We start from the raw sequence: 21,682 nt of genomic DNA, 5'->3' as shown, positions 1-21,682 counted from the left end.
CTGGATATAAACAGATTGGGTTGGGTTAAGTTAGGTATTTAGTGACATCGTTCCCTGTCTACACAAAGACCGAGGAGTTACTTACAGCTGACAATTCTTTCATTACTACAGATCAGATTTTGCTGTTTATTATATTAAACTACTTCATATTCATTAACAAATGTATTGACCAAGTATTACCACATCTTTCACCAACCTTTACTACAATGTGTATATAAAGCAAACCAGAAGTTTTGAAAATATTTTATTTGGCATCAATACATCTCGGAATAGATAAAAAATTGCTAAAAAAGTAAATAGCACCGCCATTGTCATACGTACAAAAATGTAGTTTGTGTTTGTATTAAAAGTCGGGAAATTAGACGAGGAGAAAGTAAATAGTTTGTGTAAAAATATTCTCGTCAGGGTAACTTAACTCGACAGCTTCACACACTCGTCTTTCTTGGACTTTTCTGCCTCTAGCATTACCCACAGATGATCGATCAATGTTTAATACAAACTTTCACTCATGAATAAGCTGGTCACTAGGGGAAGCTGAGTTACAAACAGTCTTCATTTTTCTACATACTGTACAGGTATCAGGGAAATATATGACAAATTATATCAGTTAAAAAAATTATTAAAATATCTAAGAAAATGTCTTAACCCACAATGGCAATATATCCTGCTGAGGACTGTCCACCTGCCACACTAATATACATATGATGCACAGTTTCAAATTGAAGTTCTGTTATGGTCATTTGTAAGTCACCACATGGCAACTGTTACAACCAAACTAGATTGTATCAATAAATGGCTTAACTTATAAACCTTGACCATATTTCTTACATCAAATTGCCTGATATTTGCCCAGTTGAACCATTCCAGAGAAGAGTGGGAGACAAGACAGTTGTTTGTATAGTGCACCCATAACCTGACACAGTGGTCCTCACCACCATACACAGGTGAGGCTGTCATGTAATATAATGCTTTACAACTCACTTTTAAAACTGCTGCCACATTATTTTTTTTAGGTCAGTTGAAGTTTAACCACAAACGTCCTTGGCTAAGAATGTCCAACTCGATACAACAAAACTTCAGATCCAATAACCTTAACAGAATGTGTTTGTACATTATGCAGGGCTCTCATGTTTATCTCAACACTCCTTCTAAGAGTGTAAAACACTTTTCTGGACTATCAGCTCTTGGCCTGGGGGAGAGAACACTGTGCCCCACCACACTGCGTACCACTGATTGTGTTAAAACAGTGCGAGCCTTTTTTCACTATTGTAAGGATATTCACCAGCACCCAGCAGTACTGTACAGTGAAATCCCACAGATCTGAAATACACAGGGAGCAGATGAATTATGATGAGGTGAATGTTTCAGACACCTGGTAAAACAGTGTAGCCAACACAGATGCATACATACAGTACATCAGCAGTTAAGCAATACAGCATATACACACTTAACCCTTCATGTGCTTGTATTCTACGTATTGCCTTATTGTAATTTATTATTGAAGTGAAGAAAATATCACCTCAACTCACTACCTCAGTTACTGCGACCACCAATATAATGTGCACAGTGAGTGTCGTGCAGTGTGGGGATGAGTGATGTACACAGGAAACATGAGAAGCCTGGCAGTAGCACACCGTTGTAAGGTGCGGCACTGTGCTACACCTCCCCGTGGAACATTTTTCTGAAGCAGTAGTGACGTAATTATGACAAGAAGAGGCAGAGGAAACCTTAAACCTTGCAATCGAGATTAAATGTTCTTCAGTGACTGTTCAGAAAACAGCCTCCACTTATAACATTTATGGGAATTTCTTTGAGCTTTGCATACTGTACATTTAAGAAATTATCTACCACTTAAGATGGGAGATAACTGTACTGTAACTAATTAAATACAACACTGTACTGGACATGGTGTACTTCAGAGGAATAAATGAGTACAGTACGTATTTACACAACTGTATTGAGGGACCAGCTAAAGGAGGTGACCACTCAGCTGCTGCCTGCCAACCACCTGACAGTAGAGGAGGGTGTTCCCATACCTCTTGTGTCTGTCACTCTGCTCCTCTCCTCAGTCCTCACCAAATTATACTTGGCCCTAAATGCATCTTTGTCCATTAACAGTCGGTTGGGAGGAGAGTGAACAAGAAGCACCTCCCTGGTTGTTGGGCGAGCTATAAGTCAGCTGTCACTAATGAATGGGTTCCTGTTAAGAGCTGCCAAGCATATGAGAATACCCTCCAACACATTTGTACTCGACCAAATGTCTTATAACAACATTACAGTATTGCATATATTAATACATTCATTCAATACAAACACTATCAATTACAGTAGTTTGTCCTGGACACTTAAGTGTATTGTACAATGTTACACAATACATCACATTTGTATTACACACAAATACAAACATGTTATAAAGCAATATTTTCATCTAATACAAATGCAACATTAACCCTTAGAGGAGTAGCAATACAATCAGGTGCAACATTAACCCTTAGAGGAGTAGCAATACAATCAGGTCTTTTATTCTGGATTAAGTCAGCTGAGAGAAACCCCAAACACACAATGAGTTACACACACACTCTGACAGTCCACCACTAAGATTATTTTGTAAGAGGGAAAAATAACATGGGTCTTGACATTAATGGTAGAGCTACAGCCTACAACCATTTCATTCCTACCTCTACAGTAACTTCCATGAGTCCCTTACCACCTTATCCCCCACACGTCTTATAGAAGTCCCCATGTTTGTACCACTTGTTGTATGAGCCAGTTAGTGAGGCTAGCCCAACATATAAGGGTTTATATAGCTTGAAAGGGAATCCGTGTCTATATAAGATTTTTTTTAGAGCTGGATAAAAGGATTTGTACCTATAGACTTTGTTTGGATAAAGATTATATAGATTTGTACAGATATTTAAGGGGTTTTAGGTTTGGATGGATAGGTAGTAATGGACTAGCTACCTTGGACACAGCTAGGAGTGTTAGGTTTGACCAGTACTTTAAATCCGGCCACCAACTACCACACACACCAGGGCCAACTACCACACATACAGTCCTCAACAGCACAACAAATGTAAGAAAAATATTTATATTTCAATTTATAATTCTTCTACATGTACAATTTTAATTTTTACAAGAATATAAATCAGTTTTTAATGTTTGTACATCTTAATATTTCATCCAGACACGACAGGAGCCACCAAGAGGCATGTAACCTTGACAACACCCGATCAACTTTACAAAGACCAAGTGGGAAAGTCAACACGCCAGTACAGAAAATATAAAAGTACTCTGGTATTTAAAACTACAATTAATAAAAACTTTGTATCTATATATTATTTTACCCTATTTTGGTCACAGCCAGACTTGATCTTATTGTATACATAACTGACAAACAAACTATCAGACAATATAGAAACTAACTAAAAATTTCCCTCCTTAAAAAAATACAAGCAAGTATTATAACATAAACAGTCTACTCTACTCTCCTCTACACTACACTACTGGACGCAAGACATCCACACACCAACACTAACTTATAAACTCTTCGAAAAAAATACAACTAAACTTTACTATGTGCCAGAACCCTCGCCTCGCCCAGGAACCTCCACTACTAGTGAATTATTACTTGCAATAACCACTCCTGGAATAATTAATAAAATATAATAAGCTCAACCATTGTTTTTACTTGGACCACGACGACTGGCAGAGTTCACCGCACTCCCGTGGGCGGCACGAGGCGAGCGTCGTCGAAGTAAGGGTGCTGGAGGGCGTGTTTGGCCGTCACGCGCTGTCTCGGGTAGTACGTCAACATACTCTGCGGCAGACACAAGACGGGTATATAAGAACGTGTCGACATATACCCTGTACGGTAAAATGAGTAGCACCATCATTAAATATTGCTCCTAAATATGTAAATCCATTCACAACCTTCATGGCTACATTAAGTTAGGTTACGTTGGGTTGGTCTCAAGGTGGTTCCTAAATAAAGACTATCATCGTCACTAACCAGGAGTAAAAGGCGCCCGTGTTCGTCCAGCCGCGGCACCAACTGAGCTATGGACCTGTTGGCGTCCACCTCCCAGCGGGGGAACGTGCTCTTGTAGTCTGGCAGCTGAGTCACGCCCGGCCAGTCCTGTTCACCCGGCGTTCCCAGAGTGCGGAAGATGCGGAACAACTGGTCGATCTCGGAGTCGCCGGGGAACAGAGCCTTTCTCGTCAACTGGTGAAACAATGAGTCTAATATAAATCTTGAGATACAGATAAAAAAATTTCTGAGTAAAGTTTAATTCTAATTTCTCCCCAACAGTGGACCAGACCCATGCTGTACCTTGACTGTGTCTCTTATGTGGGGTGAAATTGAACACTTGTATAATGTTGACAGTCTCCTGGACTTAACAACAACCCACACACGATCATGAGCAGTCTTCTCGCGCTGTATGTCTTACCCTCTAAAAACCCGTAACACACGACAAAACTCACCATTTCGGCAAAGATGGCACCTAGGCTCCACATATCGACGGAGGTACAATAATTCTTAGCCCCGAGGAGGATCTCTGGGGCGCGGTACCACAACGTCACCACCTCGTGCGTGTAAACTCTGACCGGCAAACAAAATGCCCGGGCCAAGCCAAAGTCTGCGAGCTTGATGGATCCTGAAAAGATTATTGTTTTGAATTATCTGCCGAAGAGAGACTCCTGACACGGTGGGCAGTAGCTACTAAACCAACCTTTGTTATGTCCTAAACTTACAACAAAAGTACAATGTCACACTGTATAGAGAATCACCATAATATTAACAACAAATGAGGAAAAAAACATTAATAAAATACGAGAAATTTACATCGCGAAATTCTACGACAATGATATATTTTACTACTGCATTTTCCTTTATATATATATATTTGTCTTTATTCAACTTTTGTTATGTAGTGAATAAAATCTCTGATAAATTACAAGCATTAGCAGCCATGTTAAATTAACTTTCCATTTTAATTAATGTTGCTGTATTCGTACTTGTTCCAACATCCACTAAGTCAGATACTGTACACAGGAAGACAGACAGGCGCAGACACACTGTATCTCCCATCAATACCAAGGGGACAAAAAAGTACATGAACTCTTACCTTGGGCCTTTGATCAGTGAGAAAGATAGAGAAAAATACAAATTACTTTATTGAATACAGTATAATGTTGTTTGGCAGACTATTTCATATATAGAAAGGTGTTGGTGTGTCTAGGGGGGATTGTGGTGGTGTGAGATGAAAGTCCATTATATCGAGGGTCCATTAAATGTAAAACCTTCAACTAACAAACTATATAGAGATGAAAGCCCATTATATCGAGGGTCCATTAAATGTAAAACCTCCATCTAATGAACTATAGAGATGAAAGTCCATTATATCGAGGGTCCATTAAATGTAAAACCTTCAACTAACAAACTATATAGAGATGAAAGCCCATTATATCGAGGGTCTATTAAATGTAAAACCTCCATCTAATGAACTATAGAGATGAAAGTCCATTATATCGAGGGTCCATTAAATGTAAAACCTTCATCTAACAAACTATAGAGATGAAAGTCCATTATATCGAGGGTCCATTAAATGTAAAACCTTCATCTAACAAACTAAAAAGAGATGAAAGCCCACTATACCAAGGTGTCCATTATACAGAAGAGACAGAAAAAGTCATCTCACCCTTAGCATCTATGAGGAGGTTCTGTGGCTTGAGGTCGCGGTGGAGGATGCGGTGAGAGTGGCAGAAGGCGATGCCCCTCAGTAGCTGCTGCATGTAGCTCCTTACCAGGTCAGGGGACAGCCCCCCGCCACACTCGTCAAACAGCTTCTTTAGGTCCTATTGTTTGGAGAATAACAAGGAAATGAATAACAAGAAAATGAATAAAGAAGAAAATGAATAAAACAAATAAATGACAACTAGAGAAAATGAATAACAAGAAAATGAATAAAGAAGAAAATGAATAAAACAAATAAATGACAACTAGAGAAAATGAATAACAATTAAAGCAAGTCAACAGTTCCTGGCACAGGAAATAATTAACACTAAGTCTCAATATAAGAGTACTGTGCTGTACTGTATGGTGAGGCACAAGTAAAGGAGATATATTGAAGCACTGTATTACTCATTATCTCACTATAGTGCATTTTTTCCCAGCCGAGGAGAGATGTCCCGCCCCCTCCTCAAGAGTTGTAGCTGATTGGCTGTTGCAAACCTGTCCGATTTCGTCCTGGTGTTAAGGTGTATGTATTTCTAAACGAGTTTATTCCTAACGTTGGGATGACCGTTTGTGACGAGACAGATATTTAGCTAAATTATATAAAGATACATACATTAATTATTTTAAACATAAGAACGTAGGAAGTTTATCAGGAGTATTATGCATGAATTAACATTATGCTAAAACTAACACTTTAAAAGATCAGAATCACGTTGAAATATTCCACGGCCGTCAGCAGAGGCGGGAAATATGACTGGGAACAACTTCATATTTCCCGCCTCTGCTGTGGCCAAGCTCCCCAGTCTGTCACACTCATCCACCAACTGTCAGAGACTGTAATATTTCAATGTGATTCTGATCTTTTAAAGTGTTAGTTTTAGCATCATGTAGTATTACTGATAAGTAATTTGTCTTATTGTGGGTAAAAATAAGTATACAGTACCCCGTATATTAAAGGCATCCTCCGAAAGAGTGAATTTGCTACCAGAGTTTAACAGTTAATTCAAGCATAATACTCCTGATAAACTTCCTACGTTCTTATGTTTAAAATAATTAATGTATGTATCTTTATATAATTTAGCTAAATATCTGTCTCGTCACAAACGGTCATCCCAACGTTAGGAATAAACTCGTTTAGAAATACATACACCTTAACACCAGGACGAAATCGGACAGGTTTGCAACAGCCAATCAGCTACAACTCTTGAGGAGGGGGCGGGGCATCTCTCCTCGGCTGGGAAAAAATGCACCACAGTGGCTGATACACTTGACAGACCTAACAAGAGTAGTAGAACCAGGAGGTGAAACCAACAGGGATTTACTAAACTATTCTCACCACCTTAGATTAACTGGTGTGATAAGTAATACAATGTAGACACAGCTCACCTGGTTAAGGTACTCAAAGACCATGTACAGTTTGCGGTCGCCGTACACCACATCAAGAAGACGCACGATGTTTTCATGGTCGAGCTCCTTGAGAAGAGAGATCTCCCTCAGGGCTGTACTCGGCACCCCATCCGCCTCACTGTCAACGAAACGCTAATTACTCGACCACTTCGGCGTTAGTTAATGAGCAACACTACCATTGTGGCTTGGTTTTAACATTGTCACTTCAGGATCAGTCTTTACTTAACATTGTCACTTCAGGATCAGTCTTTACTTAACATTGTCACTTCAGGATCAGTCTTTACTTAACATTGTCACTTCAGGATCAGTCTTTACTTAACATTGTCACTTCAGGATCAGTCTTTACTTAACATTGTCACTCCAGGATCAGTCTTTACTTAACATTGTCACTTCAGGATCAGTCTTTACTTAACATTGTCACTTCAGGATCAGTCTTTACTTAACATTGTCACTTCAGGATCAGTCTTTACTTAACATTGTCACTTCAGGATCAGTCTTTACTTAACATTGTCACTTCAGGATCAGTCTTTACTTAACATTGTCACTTCAGGATCAGTCTTTACTTCAGTCTTTACTTAACATTGTCACTTCAGGATCAGTCTTTACTTAACATTGTCACTTCAGGATCAGTCTTTACTTAACATTGTCACTTCAGGATCAGTCTTTACTTAACATTGTCACTTCAGGATCAGTCTTTACTTAACATTGTCACTTCAGGATCAGTCTTTACTTAACATTGTCACTTCAGGATCAGTCTTTACTTAACATTGTCACTTCAGAATCCGTCTTTGAAATAAATGAACATTATTCACCCAGCACTTCATCAGCCTAATGTTAACTCAACCTAACCTAAGGCATTACCCACACTGTGTAGGTGAGCCCCAGAGGCATAACTACCCATTAGGTACAGTGTAGATGCAGCACATTGTATACCAACACCTGCCTAACTACCCTTTCCCCCACATACCTGAACCATCACAACCTACCCGACTTACACCTCATGTGGGTTCTTGAGACTCAATCACCTGTACAGTGAGTCTCAATCACCCGTACAGTGAGTCTCAATCACCCGTACAGTGAGTCTCAATCACCCGTACAGCAAGTCCTTATAGCTAAGGTCATAAGGGTGTAAGTCAGTTGTAGCAGATGGTTAAGGAATCACATGAGCATCGGACACCCAACTTATTCTACCTAATAATTAAATATCCTAATACTGAGGGAGTTAGGCTGGGTTAGGTTAGGTTATTGAACGGGGTGAAATAAACTGGGGTGTCTAATCTTCATGTGATCCCTTGGTAGATTATAGAACACTGAACCACAAGAGATATCACTAATGACAACTTGCCTACAACCCTCATCACTTATCTACAACCCTGTAACAACCACCATCCCCCCCCCAAAATGCCATGCAAGGGTCAACACTTCATGCACGCCTATAATCCTCTTATCTTCGCCCCCCCCCCTCTCTCTCCCTCCAATGGTCAATCAAATAAACTTTACCAATTTCATTCTCTCAGCACATTCTGTACCTCACCTCACCTCTCCCTGGTATCAACTGGGGTATGGCATTGTCTTGAGTCACCTAACCCACTGTGCTGTGAGACAATACACCATAATACATAAAGCAAACATTACACAAACACTGGTCAAGCATTAGCACACACATACACACGCCCAAGCTCACCTATGCCTCTCCTACCTGGTCTTCCTCCGTAAATGCCACACAAAAGAGGGCAGGCAAGATTATTCTCTCCCCTTCCTACTCCACATAAAAAGAAGCGCTCAACACACTGACCCTTTCGACTCTCACTGACCATCACCAAGACCTCATCTGCAAATTTGGTAAGAAGCTTCTGCACCATCCTCGACACCGGCTCCTACTACCACCTGAATGATGACAGATATAACTAGTATAATAAATTATATGATGGTGCACACAAGTCATAAATACATACAGTAGAACAGCTCTAACTAAGAACATTGTGTTGCTTAATCATATAATTATATCCCCAGGTATAGACCACTAAATGATCATATAGTCACACATTAAACATGACAGTTGTAGTTCTGCCAGTGTTCACTTTAACACTTCTCAAGTTTGTAATACATTTTCCTTATTTGTTTTTATAGTTCAAATAAATATATCAATATGTCTGTATTACTCTAAGATTCCTCATACAAACATCATATATAATGACTTGGGGTCACACTGGATAGGCGACCGTACTAGGCAGGGTCACACTGGAAAATGCTTGGTAACCCCCCGGTCTAGAACGTGTGGCTCCCTGTCCTGGCCGCGAAAATGCCGGCAACTTTAAAACTACCCACAGACATTCTTGGGTACATCCAGGGTGCCATACGCAAATGATAGAGGACCGCGAGATAAATATCCGTGAATTATCCGGACTTACTGTACCTACATTCTCTCTCTATCTCTACCCATAGTGCTTTAGGGTCAGTGATCAAACACTTTCTTCTTGTTTGGTACAGTGAAACGAACTATAACGAGAAAAAAGGCCTTTATATCGAGGTCCAGTTAGATGTGAAACCTCTATTTAACAAACTATATGGAGAAAAGTACATTATACCGAGGTCCCGTTAGATGTGAAACCTCTATTTAACGAACTATATGGAGAGAAAAGTACATAATATCGAGGTCCCGTTAGATGTGAAACCTCTATTTAACGAACCCGTTAGATGTGAAACCTCTATTTAACGAACTATATGGAGAGAAAAGTACATAATATCGAGGTCCCGTTAGATGTGAAACCTCTATTTAACGAACTATGAGAGAAAAGTACATTGTATCGAGGTATCACTGTAAATCAAAACTTAAGCGTTCTTTATATCCACTACTGTACACTATAATAACACAGTCTTATTTGTGTCACTTATGTTACTTGTATATTATTTGTAATTCGAAACCCATTCCCCAAATATGTAACTGTATATTTTCAGCCTTCTGGCTGCCAAGCTCTTTCAATAAACCGTTAATTATTATTATTATTATTATTAAATAAGTGTTTTTGTGCGAGTGTTTGTGTGAAGGCTTCAGTATGGTGTAACCGCCACGATTCAAGTAAGCATTCGGGTAAAACCATCATTTACATCACGCACCTTCGTGGAAGTCGTTCAAAACACATCAAAATCCATCGGAAAAGCATCATTTCAACCTAACCTGACTGAACCTACTACAACCCAACCCAACCTTGAGATCCTAAAATTCGCCGCATGACTAAAACGATAACAAAATTCATCCCGAACTACCTTACTTCCCGGGGTAAACCAACACCGATAGCAGTTAGGTAAAGATATAGATCACTCTTACGGGACACACCCAACCTTATTTCGAGGGTCAAATATCTGTCGTTAAAGGGTTATAGCATTGTCAAAGGGTTAAACCACCATCCTCAAAGGGTTAAGCTTTGGTCAAAACAAGCTTGGGTCGTTAATCTTCGGGCGATTGACATTTTTTTGGCACGTCCATAATAACTCACAAAAATATATCCAGTACTTAGTGGGTTTTTTTTTACAATTTGAAGTACTGTAGAGAAGATGATAATACTGTAGTGAAGATGATAATACTGTAGTGAAGATGATAATACTGTAGTGAAATTATTATAGTACAAAATTTAAACCAGTGTATTTAGCCAAACTATTAGATAATTATAGCGACCGTAATTTGAGATGCATCGTTAGCTCGGAATATTCGAGACTACAGGAGGAAAATCCCTACACAATTCTACATAACTTGTCAACATACTGTACCACAATCAGCTTGATCTTTATGTAACTAATTTTTTCAGATAATACCATAATATACATAAAAAATGTATCTTATTAAAATCTATACAAATTAGTTTATATAGGAGTATTTAAATGGCCTAAAATAGATGTATAATGAGTTTTGGACCTACAGGAAACAGTACCACTCTTTCTGTACCGTTTGTTAAATCTCGTGTAAGAATTGTTTAACACGGTCATATGAGGTAGTGTAGGGTTGCCATATGTGAACATTAAAAAAAGAGGACGTTCTCGAAGACATCCCCCCCCCCCCTTCGGCACACTCTGGTGCTATGTGACCTTGAAGCAGCCGTGACAATTAATTTTGCATAACTATATACAGTATACAGTGATCCCTCGGTTAACGAATTACCTTCCATAAGAATCTAAGAATCTTCAATTCGGTTAACGAAATTTTTACGAAATCATGTCAACATGTTTTCGCTTGCTCACCAGCTGGAATATTAGTCTGCCAATACAGTAATCGGTTCTAGGGCTTAAATTCGTTCCCATTTGAGTAAATATCAAGAAGGTTGTACTATTCAATAATTTTCCAAGTTTTATATTAAATTTTTTAGTCATTTTAACACTTATTTAACATAATTGCAGTACAAGAAACTAGTTTTGGTGCGCCCAACAGCCACTTGACTCACCTAGCAAGGCGTCAGTTTGTATCTCTGGTCAGTGGAGGCAACATCTTGCTTGTGGCTCTCTTGAACATAAACTATTTTTACGTTTTTACAGTACAATTATTGGTCATTCTGAAATTTATTTTACATATTGACAATATAAAGTGCAGTGTTGATTTAAAGAAAATAATCTAGAATTACACCTAGTGAACTTAAAATTTTATGGGTGAAATGACGGCATCAAGCATGGGGTGATTTCTCTTTCACCCCCACTTCCTTCTCTTCTCCCTTCTCCTCCACCCCCACTTCTAATTCCCATCATCATCATCAACCAGGAGCCTTCTACATACACACCTCAAAGTAAGTGTACTTTACTGCATTTATTTTTACTTTGTATGTAATTTTCAGTGAGCTGGAACCAATTACCCAAATTCCCATTGAAACAATGGTTTCAGTTAACGAACGACCTTCTGGAACGAATTGAATTCGTTAACCAAGGGACCGCTGTATACAGTACATGTATATTATACACCAGTATCAGTGTACTGTATTGCATTGTGTTTTTAATGTAGGCGAATATACAACATACAGTCGACCCTCGTTAATTCGGACCCCTTTAATCCGGATTTCGGATAATTCGGACAAAATCTGAACGAACTTTTTTTTTCTTTTAGATTTGTAGGAATATTACCTACGCAGACCTTAAGCTAAAATGCTGGTCCACCCACTGCTGGGATAAAACACCAGCTTCTTTTTGGTTAAATGTAACATCTCCACCACTAGTGAGGGGGGGGGGGATGCAACTTTTAGCTTCAGACATGAAAAATATTTACCATTTACTGCCAGTAAACAATGGAAACGTAAAATATGTACCAATTAGTAATGAAAAGTTGTGCAGTTCCTTCAGCAAATGAAGCTCACCAACTTACAATAGGCTAAATTACCTTACAACGTGTTTTCAGTAGTCTATGTTGAAGTTCTTAGCACAGGCTGACTTATCATATCATATACGGTATAACAGTTCTCATTGATCTACAAAATATACCTGAAATAAAAACCTTTTTCATATTTCACACTTAATATAATACCCGGTAATCTACTTCAACCTCCTATTGTTTACAACGACACATGACGCACCACCAGCTGTTGAGTATCAGCTACACGGTACACTTGTTTTTCGAATCTTTTTCAGTTAAAAACTGTTACATCACATGTATATTTTACCTTAACTGTGCCTGAATGAATATATTTTTGGAAACAAATAGTAGTTTTGCTGAAACGTGATGTATTTTAATGTAAAATAGGATAAAATACATAACGAAAACAAAAGACTTTACCTAACCTTCCGATGTTCAAGAGAAGTTACTCGTTTTTTTAATAGTTTTTGGTTAAAATACTGTTATATTACAATGGTATTCTATTCATACTGTGCTTGATATACTACATTCACGGAAATGTAATATTTTTGCTGAAATGGCGTACGTATTACAGTGGAAAGTGGGATAAAATCGTGACGAAAACAATGACTTTCGCTTTCTTTCGTTCAAAAGATGTTACCATAATAGCTTTTCGATTGGTTTTCAGTTAAAAAACTGTTGTATTACAATAATATTCTATCCTAATTGAATAAATACTACGATACCATATTTCTGAATATTTTCATTAAAATCCATCCAAATCATTTTCCTTGCCATCGGCAGCACCAAACAGCTTCTCCCAGTCCTCTCCTTGAACAGGGCTAGAGGGTACGAGTTTTTCGAATTGTTTTCAGTTAAAAAAATGTTACATCACACATATATTTTACCTAAACTGCACCTGAATGAATATATTCTCGGAAATAAATAGTAGTTTTGCTGAAACGTGATGTATTTCAATGTAAAATAGGATAAAATACATGACGAAAACAAAAGACTTTACCTAAGCTTCCGATGTTCTTGAGATGTTATTCGTTTTTTTTACTAGTTTTTGGTTATAATACTGTTATATTACAATGGTATTCTATTCATACTGTGCTTGATATAATACATTCACGGAAATGTAATATTTTTGCCGAAATGACGTACGTATTACAGTGGAAAGTGGGATAAAATCGTGACGAAAACAATGACTTTGAAATATAATGCAATATTAACCCCTAAATCGGTTAATTCGGACAATCGGCTAAAACGGACACCCTTCCCCCCCTATTAGTCCGAATTAACGAGGGTCGACTGTACATGGTATAGAAATCTTAAAAATAAAAATAAAAAACCTTTGCTTAAGGCTGAATATCTCCATTACCTTAGTTGCAGTCTTCTTTCCCCACTGTGTGTGTGACTGGCCAATCACCGGTCACCGTCACAGTTGTCAACACACGTAAATAATATAGCAAAAGTGGCTAGATTATGGTTGAAAATTGCTAAAATGCCTTAAATGCAGGACAAGAAAAACAGATGCTAGTGTAAAAAAAAAGCCATAAGAAAAATGGTATACTTTCAACATTTATGGCTGTAATTGAACTAAATACAAAAATGTTATAATAATGCGCATGGCTGAAGAACAAGGAAAAGCAGTACATGGCAAAAACTGCTAGCAGCTAAGTTGACAACACCGTACAGGCGTACACGTGACTTATCAGCTGACGAAAACTGAACGAGAACTCTACGGTTTCCACCTCCCCTCTCTCTCTCTCTCTCGTCATTACAGTTTCATGTTTTTTTCCGTGGAGAAAATGATGGAAGCTGAAATTCCAGACTTTTGAAGAATTTTAAAAATTACTTCCGGATGAAGATTTCGAGACCTAAATGGAGGACATGTCCGGGACGTATGGCAACCCTAAGGTAGTGGGACCATCGCGGTCTTGTTTCCGTTCCTCAAATAACCATCGCCCTCACTGCTATGCTTAGTCCACTTGAGGTTAGTTTAGGATTTTAACATTGGTTGTACAGTGACCCCCGGAAATGTAGATTCAGAAATATACAGTGCGACTTGGAAATATACAGGGGAAAACCAGAAATATACAGGGGGATTCAGAAATACTACAGGGGATTCAGAAATACTACAGGGGGATCAGGGGGAAATCAGAAATCTTTAACTCCACCACCTTACACTGCGAGATCGTCCCCACTCTCTAGTTCTCTGCTGCACACTATTGGGTATTATGCTGAATCCTGTGGTGCTATGATCGAACACACATATCCACCACAGCAGCCAGCGTGTTACCCAACCACAACCGCCTATACTGCACCTCTGCCACAGTTTACCACAGTTCTGCAACACCCAATGACCCGTTACACACCCCTGCTAGAGGTTTGGTGGCGGGTAAAAGCAGATGGGGCGGCATAAACAACTGGTAGTGCTGTGGCAGTGTGTGGCATACTGTACCCTGACCACATCTGTACTGTATACCCTGACCACATCTGTACTGTACCCTGACCACATCTGTACTATACCCTGACCATATCTGTACTATACCCTGACCACATATGTACTGTACCCTGACCATATCTGTACTGTACCCTGACCACATCTATACTGTACCCTGACCACACCTATACTGTACCCTAACCACACCTATACTGTACCCTAACCACATCTATACTGTACCCCAACCACACCTATACTGTATATGCCCTAGAGTTAGTACACCTAACACTAATAAGGAAGCTTTATATCTGCAGGTCATACGCATCGACCCCACATATATTTCTCATCGTATACCCCAACGTAAATACCACGATTGAGCTTTGTATCTTCTCTATGTTGATCAGCAGCAGCACACAGTCAGCTCTACTAGGTAACTAGGACTGTGATAGCTATTAATCATCGCTAAGCACAGCTCCAGCTACCTCGCAGCACCGGCATATAAACAACATCTTGAGCAGCCTTCCTCAGTGTTGTTGTCTTGGGGAGGAATTATTGGATGACCTTCTAGTATCGTCGACACACAGTACAGCTCGGGTGAAGAAGGAAACTAATTACAACTAGCTAAATATTATACATTTATCAGGGTTTTTTGACAGATGACAATAACATAATACAAACACTTAAAATTATATCCATGATGGTATATTGACCACACACAACTGATGCTTTAATATAATAATAAATAAACTAAAATATTTCATCTCCCCGCTGCCCATTTGTTACGTCACCCAGCGCCCTTATGAGGTCGAGTACAGCATGTCTTATTTGTTTATCCCCTATAGGCCTATTCCACACCGAGTGCCTTAAGTTACATCCCCTTTGCAACTTGTCACAGCGGTCTTCCTACAGTGAGTTAGTACCAGTGAAGTGGCAGAAGACGGGGAATGAATCGTGTAAAGAGGCAAATAGTCCGAGAAAATAAACACTTCACTGCTACGAAAAGTACAAACTTAATATTCTGTTTATATACCAAAGTGATGGAACATTATTTTTTGGGTAGCTTAATCGAAGCTCTGTACCTCATCCAGCCTTGGAACCAACATGAGTAAATATCCCCAAAGAGAAGAGCCTCTTTACCTCGAAAAGATGGCAAAAAATGCGTCAACTGCGGACTATAACATCACTGTCTATAACTGGACTCGGCAAAAGACGCCCAACACGACCTGGCCACATATGACGCTTTCGGTCTGTGGGAATGATTCTTTTACGAAGATAATTTCTATATTTTTAACGAACACAACATAATGGTATTACTCTCGTCTCGGTCATCCAGGAAACTTTAGGAGGTTAGGTTAGGTTTACTTCCTGGGTTCTGTGGCTAAGTTTGGTCGGTGCTGGACAAATTGTACTGCAGCAACTTGCACCCATCAGTACATAAGTCGTACCCAATTTACGAGACAGTTCGTACCCATATATAAAGCATGGACTAATTTCTGACAGTATGACAATGAAAGATCACAACACAATCCACCACAAACTTGACTTTTCTTAAAACACTATTTAACAACTTTAGATGTGATAGTGCAACAGAAACCAACACAACACAATAACAGTAATACAAAACTATGGAAACACAAAGCGGAAATTACCAGATCCCCAAACAACATATTTCTTATTATTTACCAATTCCTGTAAAGCTCTTGCTACCATTTGTCAAATATGAGTTGCAATAAATCAAAATCTATTTTTTTTAATTGACAATCACTAATCGGTCCCAGATCTGTATAATTCACACGAGCATCACAATCAACAGTCTGGTTTTAATACCGTTTACAAAAAGCTTGAGCTAGAAAATCTATCTGTTTATATGAATATCTAGACTTCCTCCGTGTCTATATGACCATTTACGTCACCCAGTTTATAAATTGAAACTTCCAAATCCATTAGCCTGAAATCTGTAAATAAGTTATTCTAAACCAGTGTGAACTATGTACTTGTAGTGTAATGTTTGTGTGACAGAATAACATATGAGATCCAACCATTTTAAAGCTGTATTACACTTCACTTTTTCACTACACTTTACATAATTTTTTTTTTAATTACTGTATAGGTAAAGCTAAAATGCATGGTACTGTATATGGATTATCTCTGGAATTGGGTGTAAGTAATCTTGGGTACGACTTATCTTAGGTGAGAGTTGGCGTGGGAACGAGTTGACTTTTTTGTGTACGATTTATCTTGGGTACGAGACGACCCCAACACAAGTTTGGTTAGGGTTTGTTAGTAAAGATCAAAATCATTAAAAACGTCAAAAATAGCTGGGAAAATTATGCACCGTACACCAGCCACAAGTAATGAAGGCAAAAGAGGGGGAACGTGACTTTATTTTAAAGGAATAAGCTAGAAAAAACTAAATCAGCTTAGTTTGGCTTTTCTTCACGTTATGTATGGAATTTTAGAAAGTAACTTAATAGTTATGAAACAAACCAACATCCAATCACTGAAAATAAACTATGGTGATGCAGCTAATCAAGGACAAAAAAATAAATAAAAATGAAATTACGTGAAGTCGTCCCTACATATTTCTCAAGTTAACAAAAAAATTTATATTTATAGACAAATTTCCCAAGGTTGGTGCTAAGGCCAGACAACTTATGAAATATTATCAAAAAAATTATTCATAAAATCAAGCACTTAGATGACTCAATGAGTAAAGAGCTAACATCAGATCACACTGTAAATACACGATAATTTTGGCCTGCCAGTGCATGTTCTCGAGCGATTTTAAACTAATTCCGATCTCGATTTCATTATTATTATACGACGAAGACTCCAATCAGGGTTTTCACCATCTTAATAGGAATGACTGTTTGGGGGTATATTTGGGAGCGGGATTCAGTGTCTAGTCGTGAATCAATGTCCTTAACCAAAGAAACCCAACCCACCTTAACCTTCCTCACCATATTACATAGAAAGTTAGGGAAGGTTTGGTTCGGTAGGTTTCTTTGGCTAGGTAAGGTTAGATTTCTTTGCCTTTTTTTACAGGAAACAGTCCACCCGGACACAGGTCATCAACCCACAACGGGGACTGGGGGGTGAAAAAATAACAGTAAAAAGAAATTAAAAATATAAAAGAAAAGGGTTATATTAATCTACACTACGAAGAGGCCGGGAAAACCAGCTTTTTAAAGTGAGACATTGAATGAGTATGGAAACACAGAAGAAGGCAGAGCATTCCACAGTTTGGCTGTGTGAGGAAAGAAGGATGTGGACAGATGAAATTCAACGTGGACAAATGTAAAGTGCTCAGTATAGGAGATGTAAACAGGGAAACCAGATACCAGATGAACAACGATGCCATAGAGAAATCCGACTGCGAGAGATTTAGGAGTAATGATAAGTAGGAACCTTAAGCCAAGTAAACAATGTGTTTTTGCTCGTAACAAGGCTAACAAAGTACTTGGGTTCATACACAAAGGAGTGTTAGTTACAAGACTAGCGAGGTCATCCTAAAACTGTATCTTGCACGTGTGAGACCACACCTGGATTACGCAGTTCAGTTCTGGTCACCGTATTACAGAATGGATATAGAATCCTTGGAAAGAATTCAGAGGAAAATGACAAGACTAATCCCGGGCATTGGGAACCTTGAGTATAGAGACAGGTTAAAGCATCTTAATTTGCACTCCCTCAAGAGACGTAGAGCGAGGGGCGACCTGATAGAGGTGTATAAATGGATGTCAGGGCTAAACAAAGGGGACATTACAAAGGTACTCAAACTATCCAACCAGGACCGAACTCGCAACAATGGTTTTAAATTAGACAAATTTAGATTTAGGCGCGAAATAGGTAAACACTGGTTTGGAAATAGAGTAGTGGATGAATGGAACAAGTTACCAAATATCATCATTAACTCGAATAGCTTCAAACATAGGTTGGATGCTTATATGAGCAATAGGGCTTGGGTGTAAACGGGACTGCCCAGTATGGGCCAATAGGCCCGCTGCAGTTTCCTCCATTCTTATGTTCTTATGTTTTCTTATTACGGGTTTTTATAGTGTGACCGACATCCACAGAGAAATGGTGGGCACCGCAGGCAAGACGTGTGTTACAAGCCCATGGCCTTGCCGGCGGTACACAGGATGCCAAATGCACCGAACATTGCCCGTTAAAGTAAATGTAAAAGAGAGAGAGTGAAGCAACATTGTGGTGAAGAGAAAGGGAAGAAAGATTATCAGCTAAAGGAGGAGAGTTAATAAGACGAAATATCTTTGATAAGCTTCTTTGGTTAAGTGTGGTTAGGTTAGATACGGTTAGTTAGGTTGGGAAGGTTCATACAATCTCTCTTCCATTTACTCATTCAGTGTCATCACGTCAATACGATCACCAGAAATTAAGATTCAATTACGTTATTTCTGGTGCCGTCTCCTCCACCTTTACCAATCATTGACACTGACCAATAAAATGTTCTTTACCCGAAATGAAAAGTAGAGTAGCATTTAAAACACACAAACCCTGCAAAGAAATAAGACTGATCCCAAAAAACACACATGGGTCTAAAAAGTACAATTCAATGTCTTAAAATTATCGTTAAATATTCCGGTTGGGGTCGGGTTAGGTTAGGTGAGGCTGCAAGAGTGGATAGTTAGGTTAGGTGAGGCTGCAAGAGTGGATAGTTAGGTTAGGTGAGGCTGCAAGAGTGGATAGTTAGGTTAGGTGAGGCTGCAAGAGTGGATAGTTAGGTTAGGTGAGGCTGCAAGAGTGGATAGTTAGGTTAGGTAAGGCTGCAAGAGTGGATAGTTAGGTTAGGTGAGGCTAGGTGGTTAGATTAGGATAGAAATTATTTAGTTATATTCGTGGACAATTTTTCCCCAGTTCTCATTACTCAGTTTTTTCCCACAAATAAAACATAAATTTTAAAACAGCGTCTGTACTGAATGTGTGTTCCTGTGCCCTAGACAAATGATATCCCGTGTGTATGACCCACGTGTTAGTGACAAATATCCTGTAAAATAATAAAAAAAATAATCAGACACAACTATAATAACCCACCACATTAACCACTGTGGTATAGGGAGGCCAAAATGTGATTATTTCCCTCGGTAATTATATAAATCCCATAATGGTTATATAATTATCACTAAATATAATTAGTTTGAGTTTATTTATTAGTTAAATGCCTCGTGTGGTGACGTACCCACTCTATTACACCACTAACACCACTATAATTACCAATATAACCTCTAAGACTATATAATATAACGGGTTAAATGATATAGGAGGTTACACGAGAGGCCAAAGGGAGGTAAAAGCAAGAGGCCATTGATGTTAGGGGTCATTACCTTACACCACGCGGGTCGTCACCACCTCTACTGGTACTACCACACGACTACCACACTACTACCCCAACTACCACCTCAGGACTACCACACCACACGATATAAATAACCAAATCACTTACTTCTCTAGTCTTATCTTCTTGAGCGCCACAATCCTCTTGGTGATCCGGTCCTGGGCCTTATACACAACGCCATAAGTCCCTTCACCGATTTTCTCAATCTTTTCGTAGTTCTGCAGCGACATGAATAAGTGGTGGTTGTTAGGTAGTTGATGGTAGTTAGATCGTTGGTTATTGGTAATAGAGGGTGTGTTTGTGTGTAAGGGTTTGTTTAAGAGGAAGGGGGTGGTTGAGGTGTGTGGCCGTGGGTGGTGATGGCGGCGGCAGGTTTCCCGCGCTACAGCTCAACTGACCGAGGCGTTTGGTCTACAGGAAGTGATGCTACGATCGAACAACTATTTCAATCAATACTAAAAAAATAAATTATATCTTAGTTATTTATTTATATTTATGTTTGGTTTATTTTTCTTGGGTTTTTTTTAGTGGTTTTGTTAGTTGGTTTTTTTTAATTTGGTTTGGTATTTATTTTTTTCGAGGTTATAATTGGGTGGTATTTTTGTTTTCTTTGTTTAATTTTGATGAGTGACTCTGTTATTATTATTCCTGGTACCTAAATATTTGTCTATTGGTTTATTTTAGCAATATTTCATTACTTGTACAATAAAACACAATATGGCTAAGAATAACAGTCATATACAAATACTTACAATAAATTACATATAATAAAACTCTTGGGATTACACAATAAAACGAATTATTAATATCCACTTTGGCCCTCGAAAATTTATATTAACAAAGTTACGCATAGAAACTTACCATATCACAAACTATTATTAAGAGTTAGCTAGAAAGATATTTATTTAATCTCACAAATGCCTACAAAAAGTAGTAGTACTAAATGAATACTAAATAATTGCTTCGTCAGTAAACAACAATTATCTCCTTGCATCCTTACACATCAATATTTCGAACATTTATTCATCCATACATATTTATAAAAACGATTTACTTAACTTAAGGAATATTTCTATGTCAGTGGACGACGGTATTAATAACACAACTCAGAACAGCGTTACTACCCCTTAACAAACCACTAAGGGCTATTTCTGTGTAGGTTATAATGTTATTAACAGTTTCAATAATGTCTAATATAAAAAAACAGTTACTTATAAGCGAAGAATAATCATAATATTTGAGTGATCTAGATATTTTTATTTCCAGCCTTTGTTATAGTGAGGTGTGCTTGACGTCATAGAGGGATGCACGTGACGTCATAGGGAGTTGTACGTGACGTCATAGAGGGATGCACGTGACGTCATAGCGAGTTGTACATGATGTCATAGAGGGATGCACGTGACGTCATAGCATGATGTATGTGATCTC

The 21,682-nt window shown here is 38.6% G+C and overlaps 1 protein-coding gene across 2 annotated transcripts; it reads right to left on the bottom strand.

Annotated features, from left to right (window-relative positions):
- Window positions 1-236: 236 nt before the first annotated feature.
- Window positions 237-20,658, bottom strand: LOC121865739 (cyclin-dependent kinase 2-like). 2 transcript variants are annotated; one of them, XM_042365276.1, is made up of 7 exons: window positions 20,363-20,658; window positions 7,124-7,262; window positions 5,700-5,856; window positions 4,483-4,655; window positions 4,010-4,222; window positions 3,689-3,817; window positions 237-1,320 (listed from the first exon to the last, which is right to left on the bottom strand). In XM_042365276.1, the coding sequence occupies exons 1-6, from the start codon at window positions 20,482-20,484 to the stop codon at window positions 3,713-3,715; spliced, it is 909 nt and encodes a 302-aa protein (XP_042221210.1). In that variant the 5' UTR covers window positions 20,485-20,658; the 3' UTR covers window positions 237-1,320; window positions 3,689-3,712. The 2 variants fall into 2 exon arrangements, with proteins under 2 accessions (XP_042221210.1, XP_042221209.1); XM_042365275.1 differs by having other exon boundaries at window positions 237-3,817.
- Window positions 20,659-21,682: the final 1,024 nt, after the last annotated feature.

This window comes from Homarus americanus, unplaced genomic scaffold (genome assembly GCF_018991925.1).
Source record: "Homarus americanus isolate GMGI-L3 unplaced genomic scaffold, GMGI_Hamer_2.0 scaffold57010, whole genome shotgun sequence".
Lineage (NCBI taxonomy): Eukaryota > Metazoa > Arthropoda > Malacostraca > Decapoda > Nephropidae > Homarus > Homarus americanus.
This window is presented reverse-complemented; position numbering and strand designations above follow the sequence as displayed.

Excerpts from the sequence above, each read along its gene's own strand:
- LOC121865739 (XM_042365275.1), bottom strand. The coding sequence starts at position 20,484 with ATGTCGCTGCAGAACTACGAAAAGATTGAGAAAATCGGTGAAGGGACT. Across the intron at positions 4,656-5,699 it reads CCTCCTCATAGATGCTAAGG|GATCCATCAAGCTCGCAGAC; the intron begins GTGAGATGACTT and ends TAATCTTTTCAG. Across the intron at positions 4,223-4,482 it reads GTGCCATCTTTGCCGAAATG|TTGACGAGAAAGGCTCTGTT; the intron begins GTGAGTTTTGTC and ends TTGTTTCACCAG.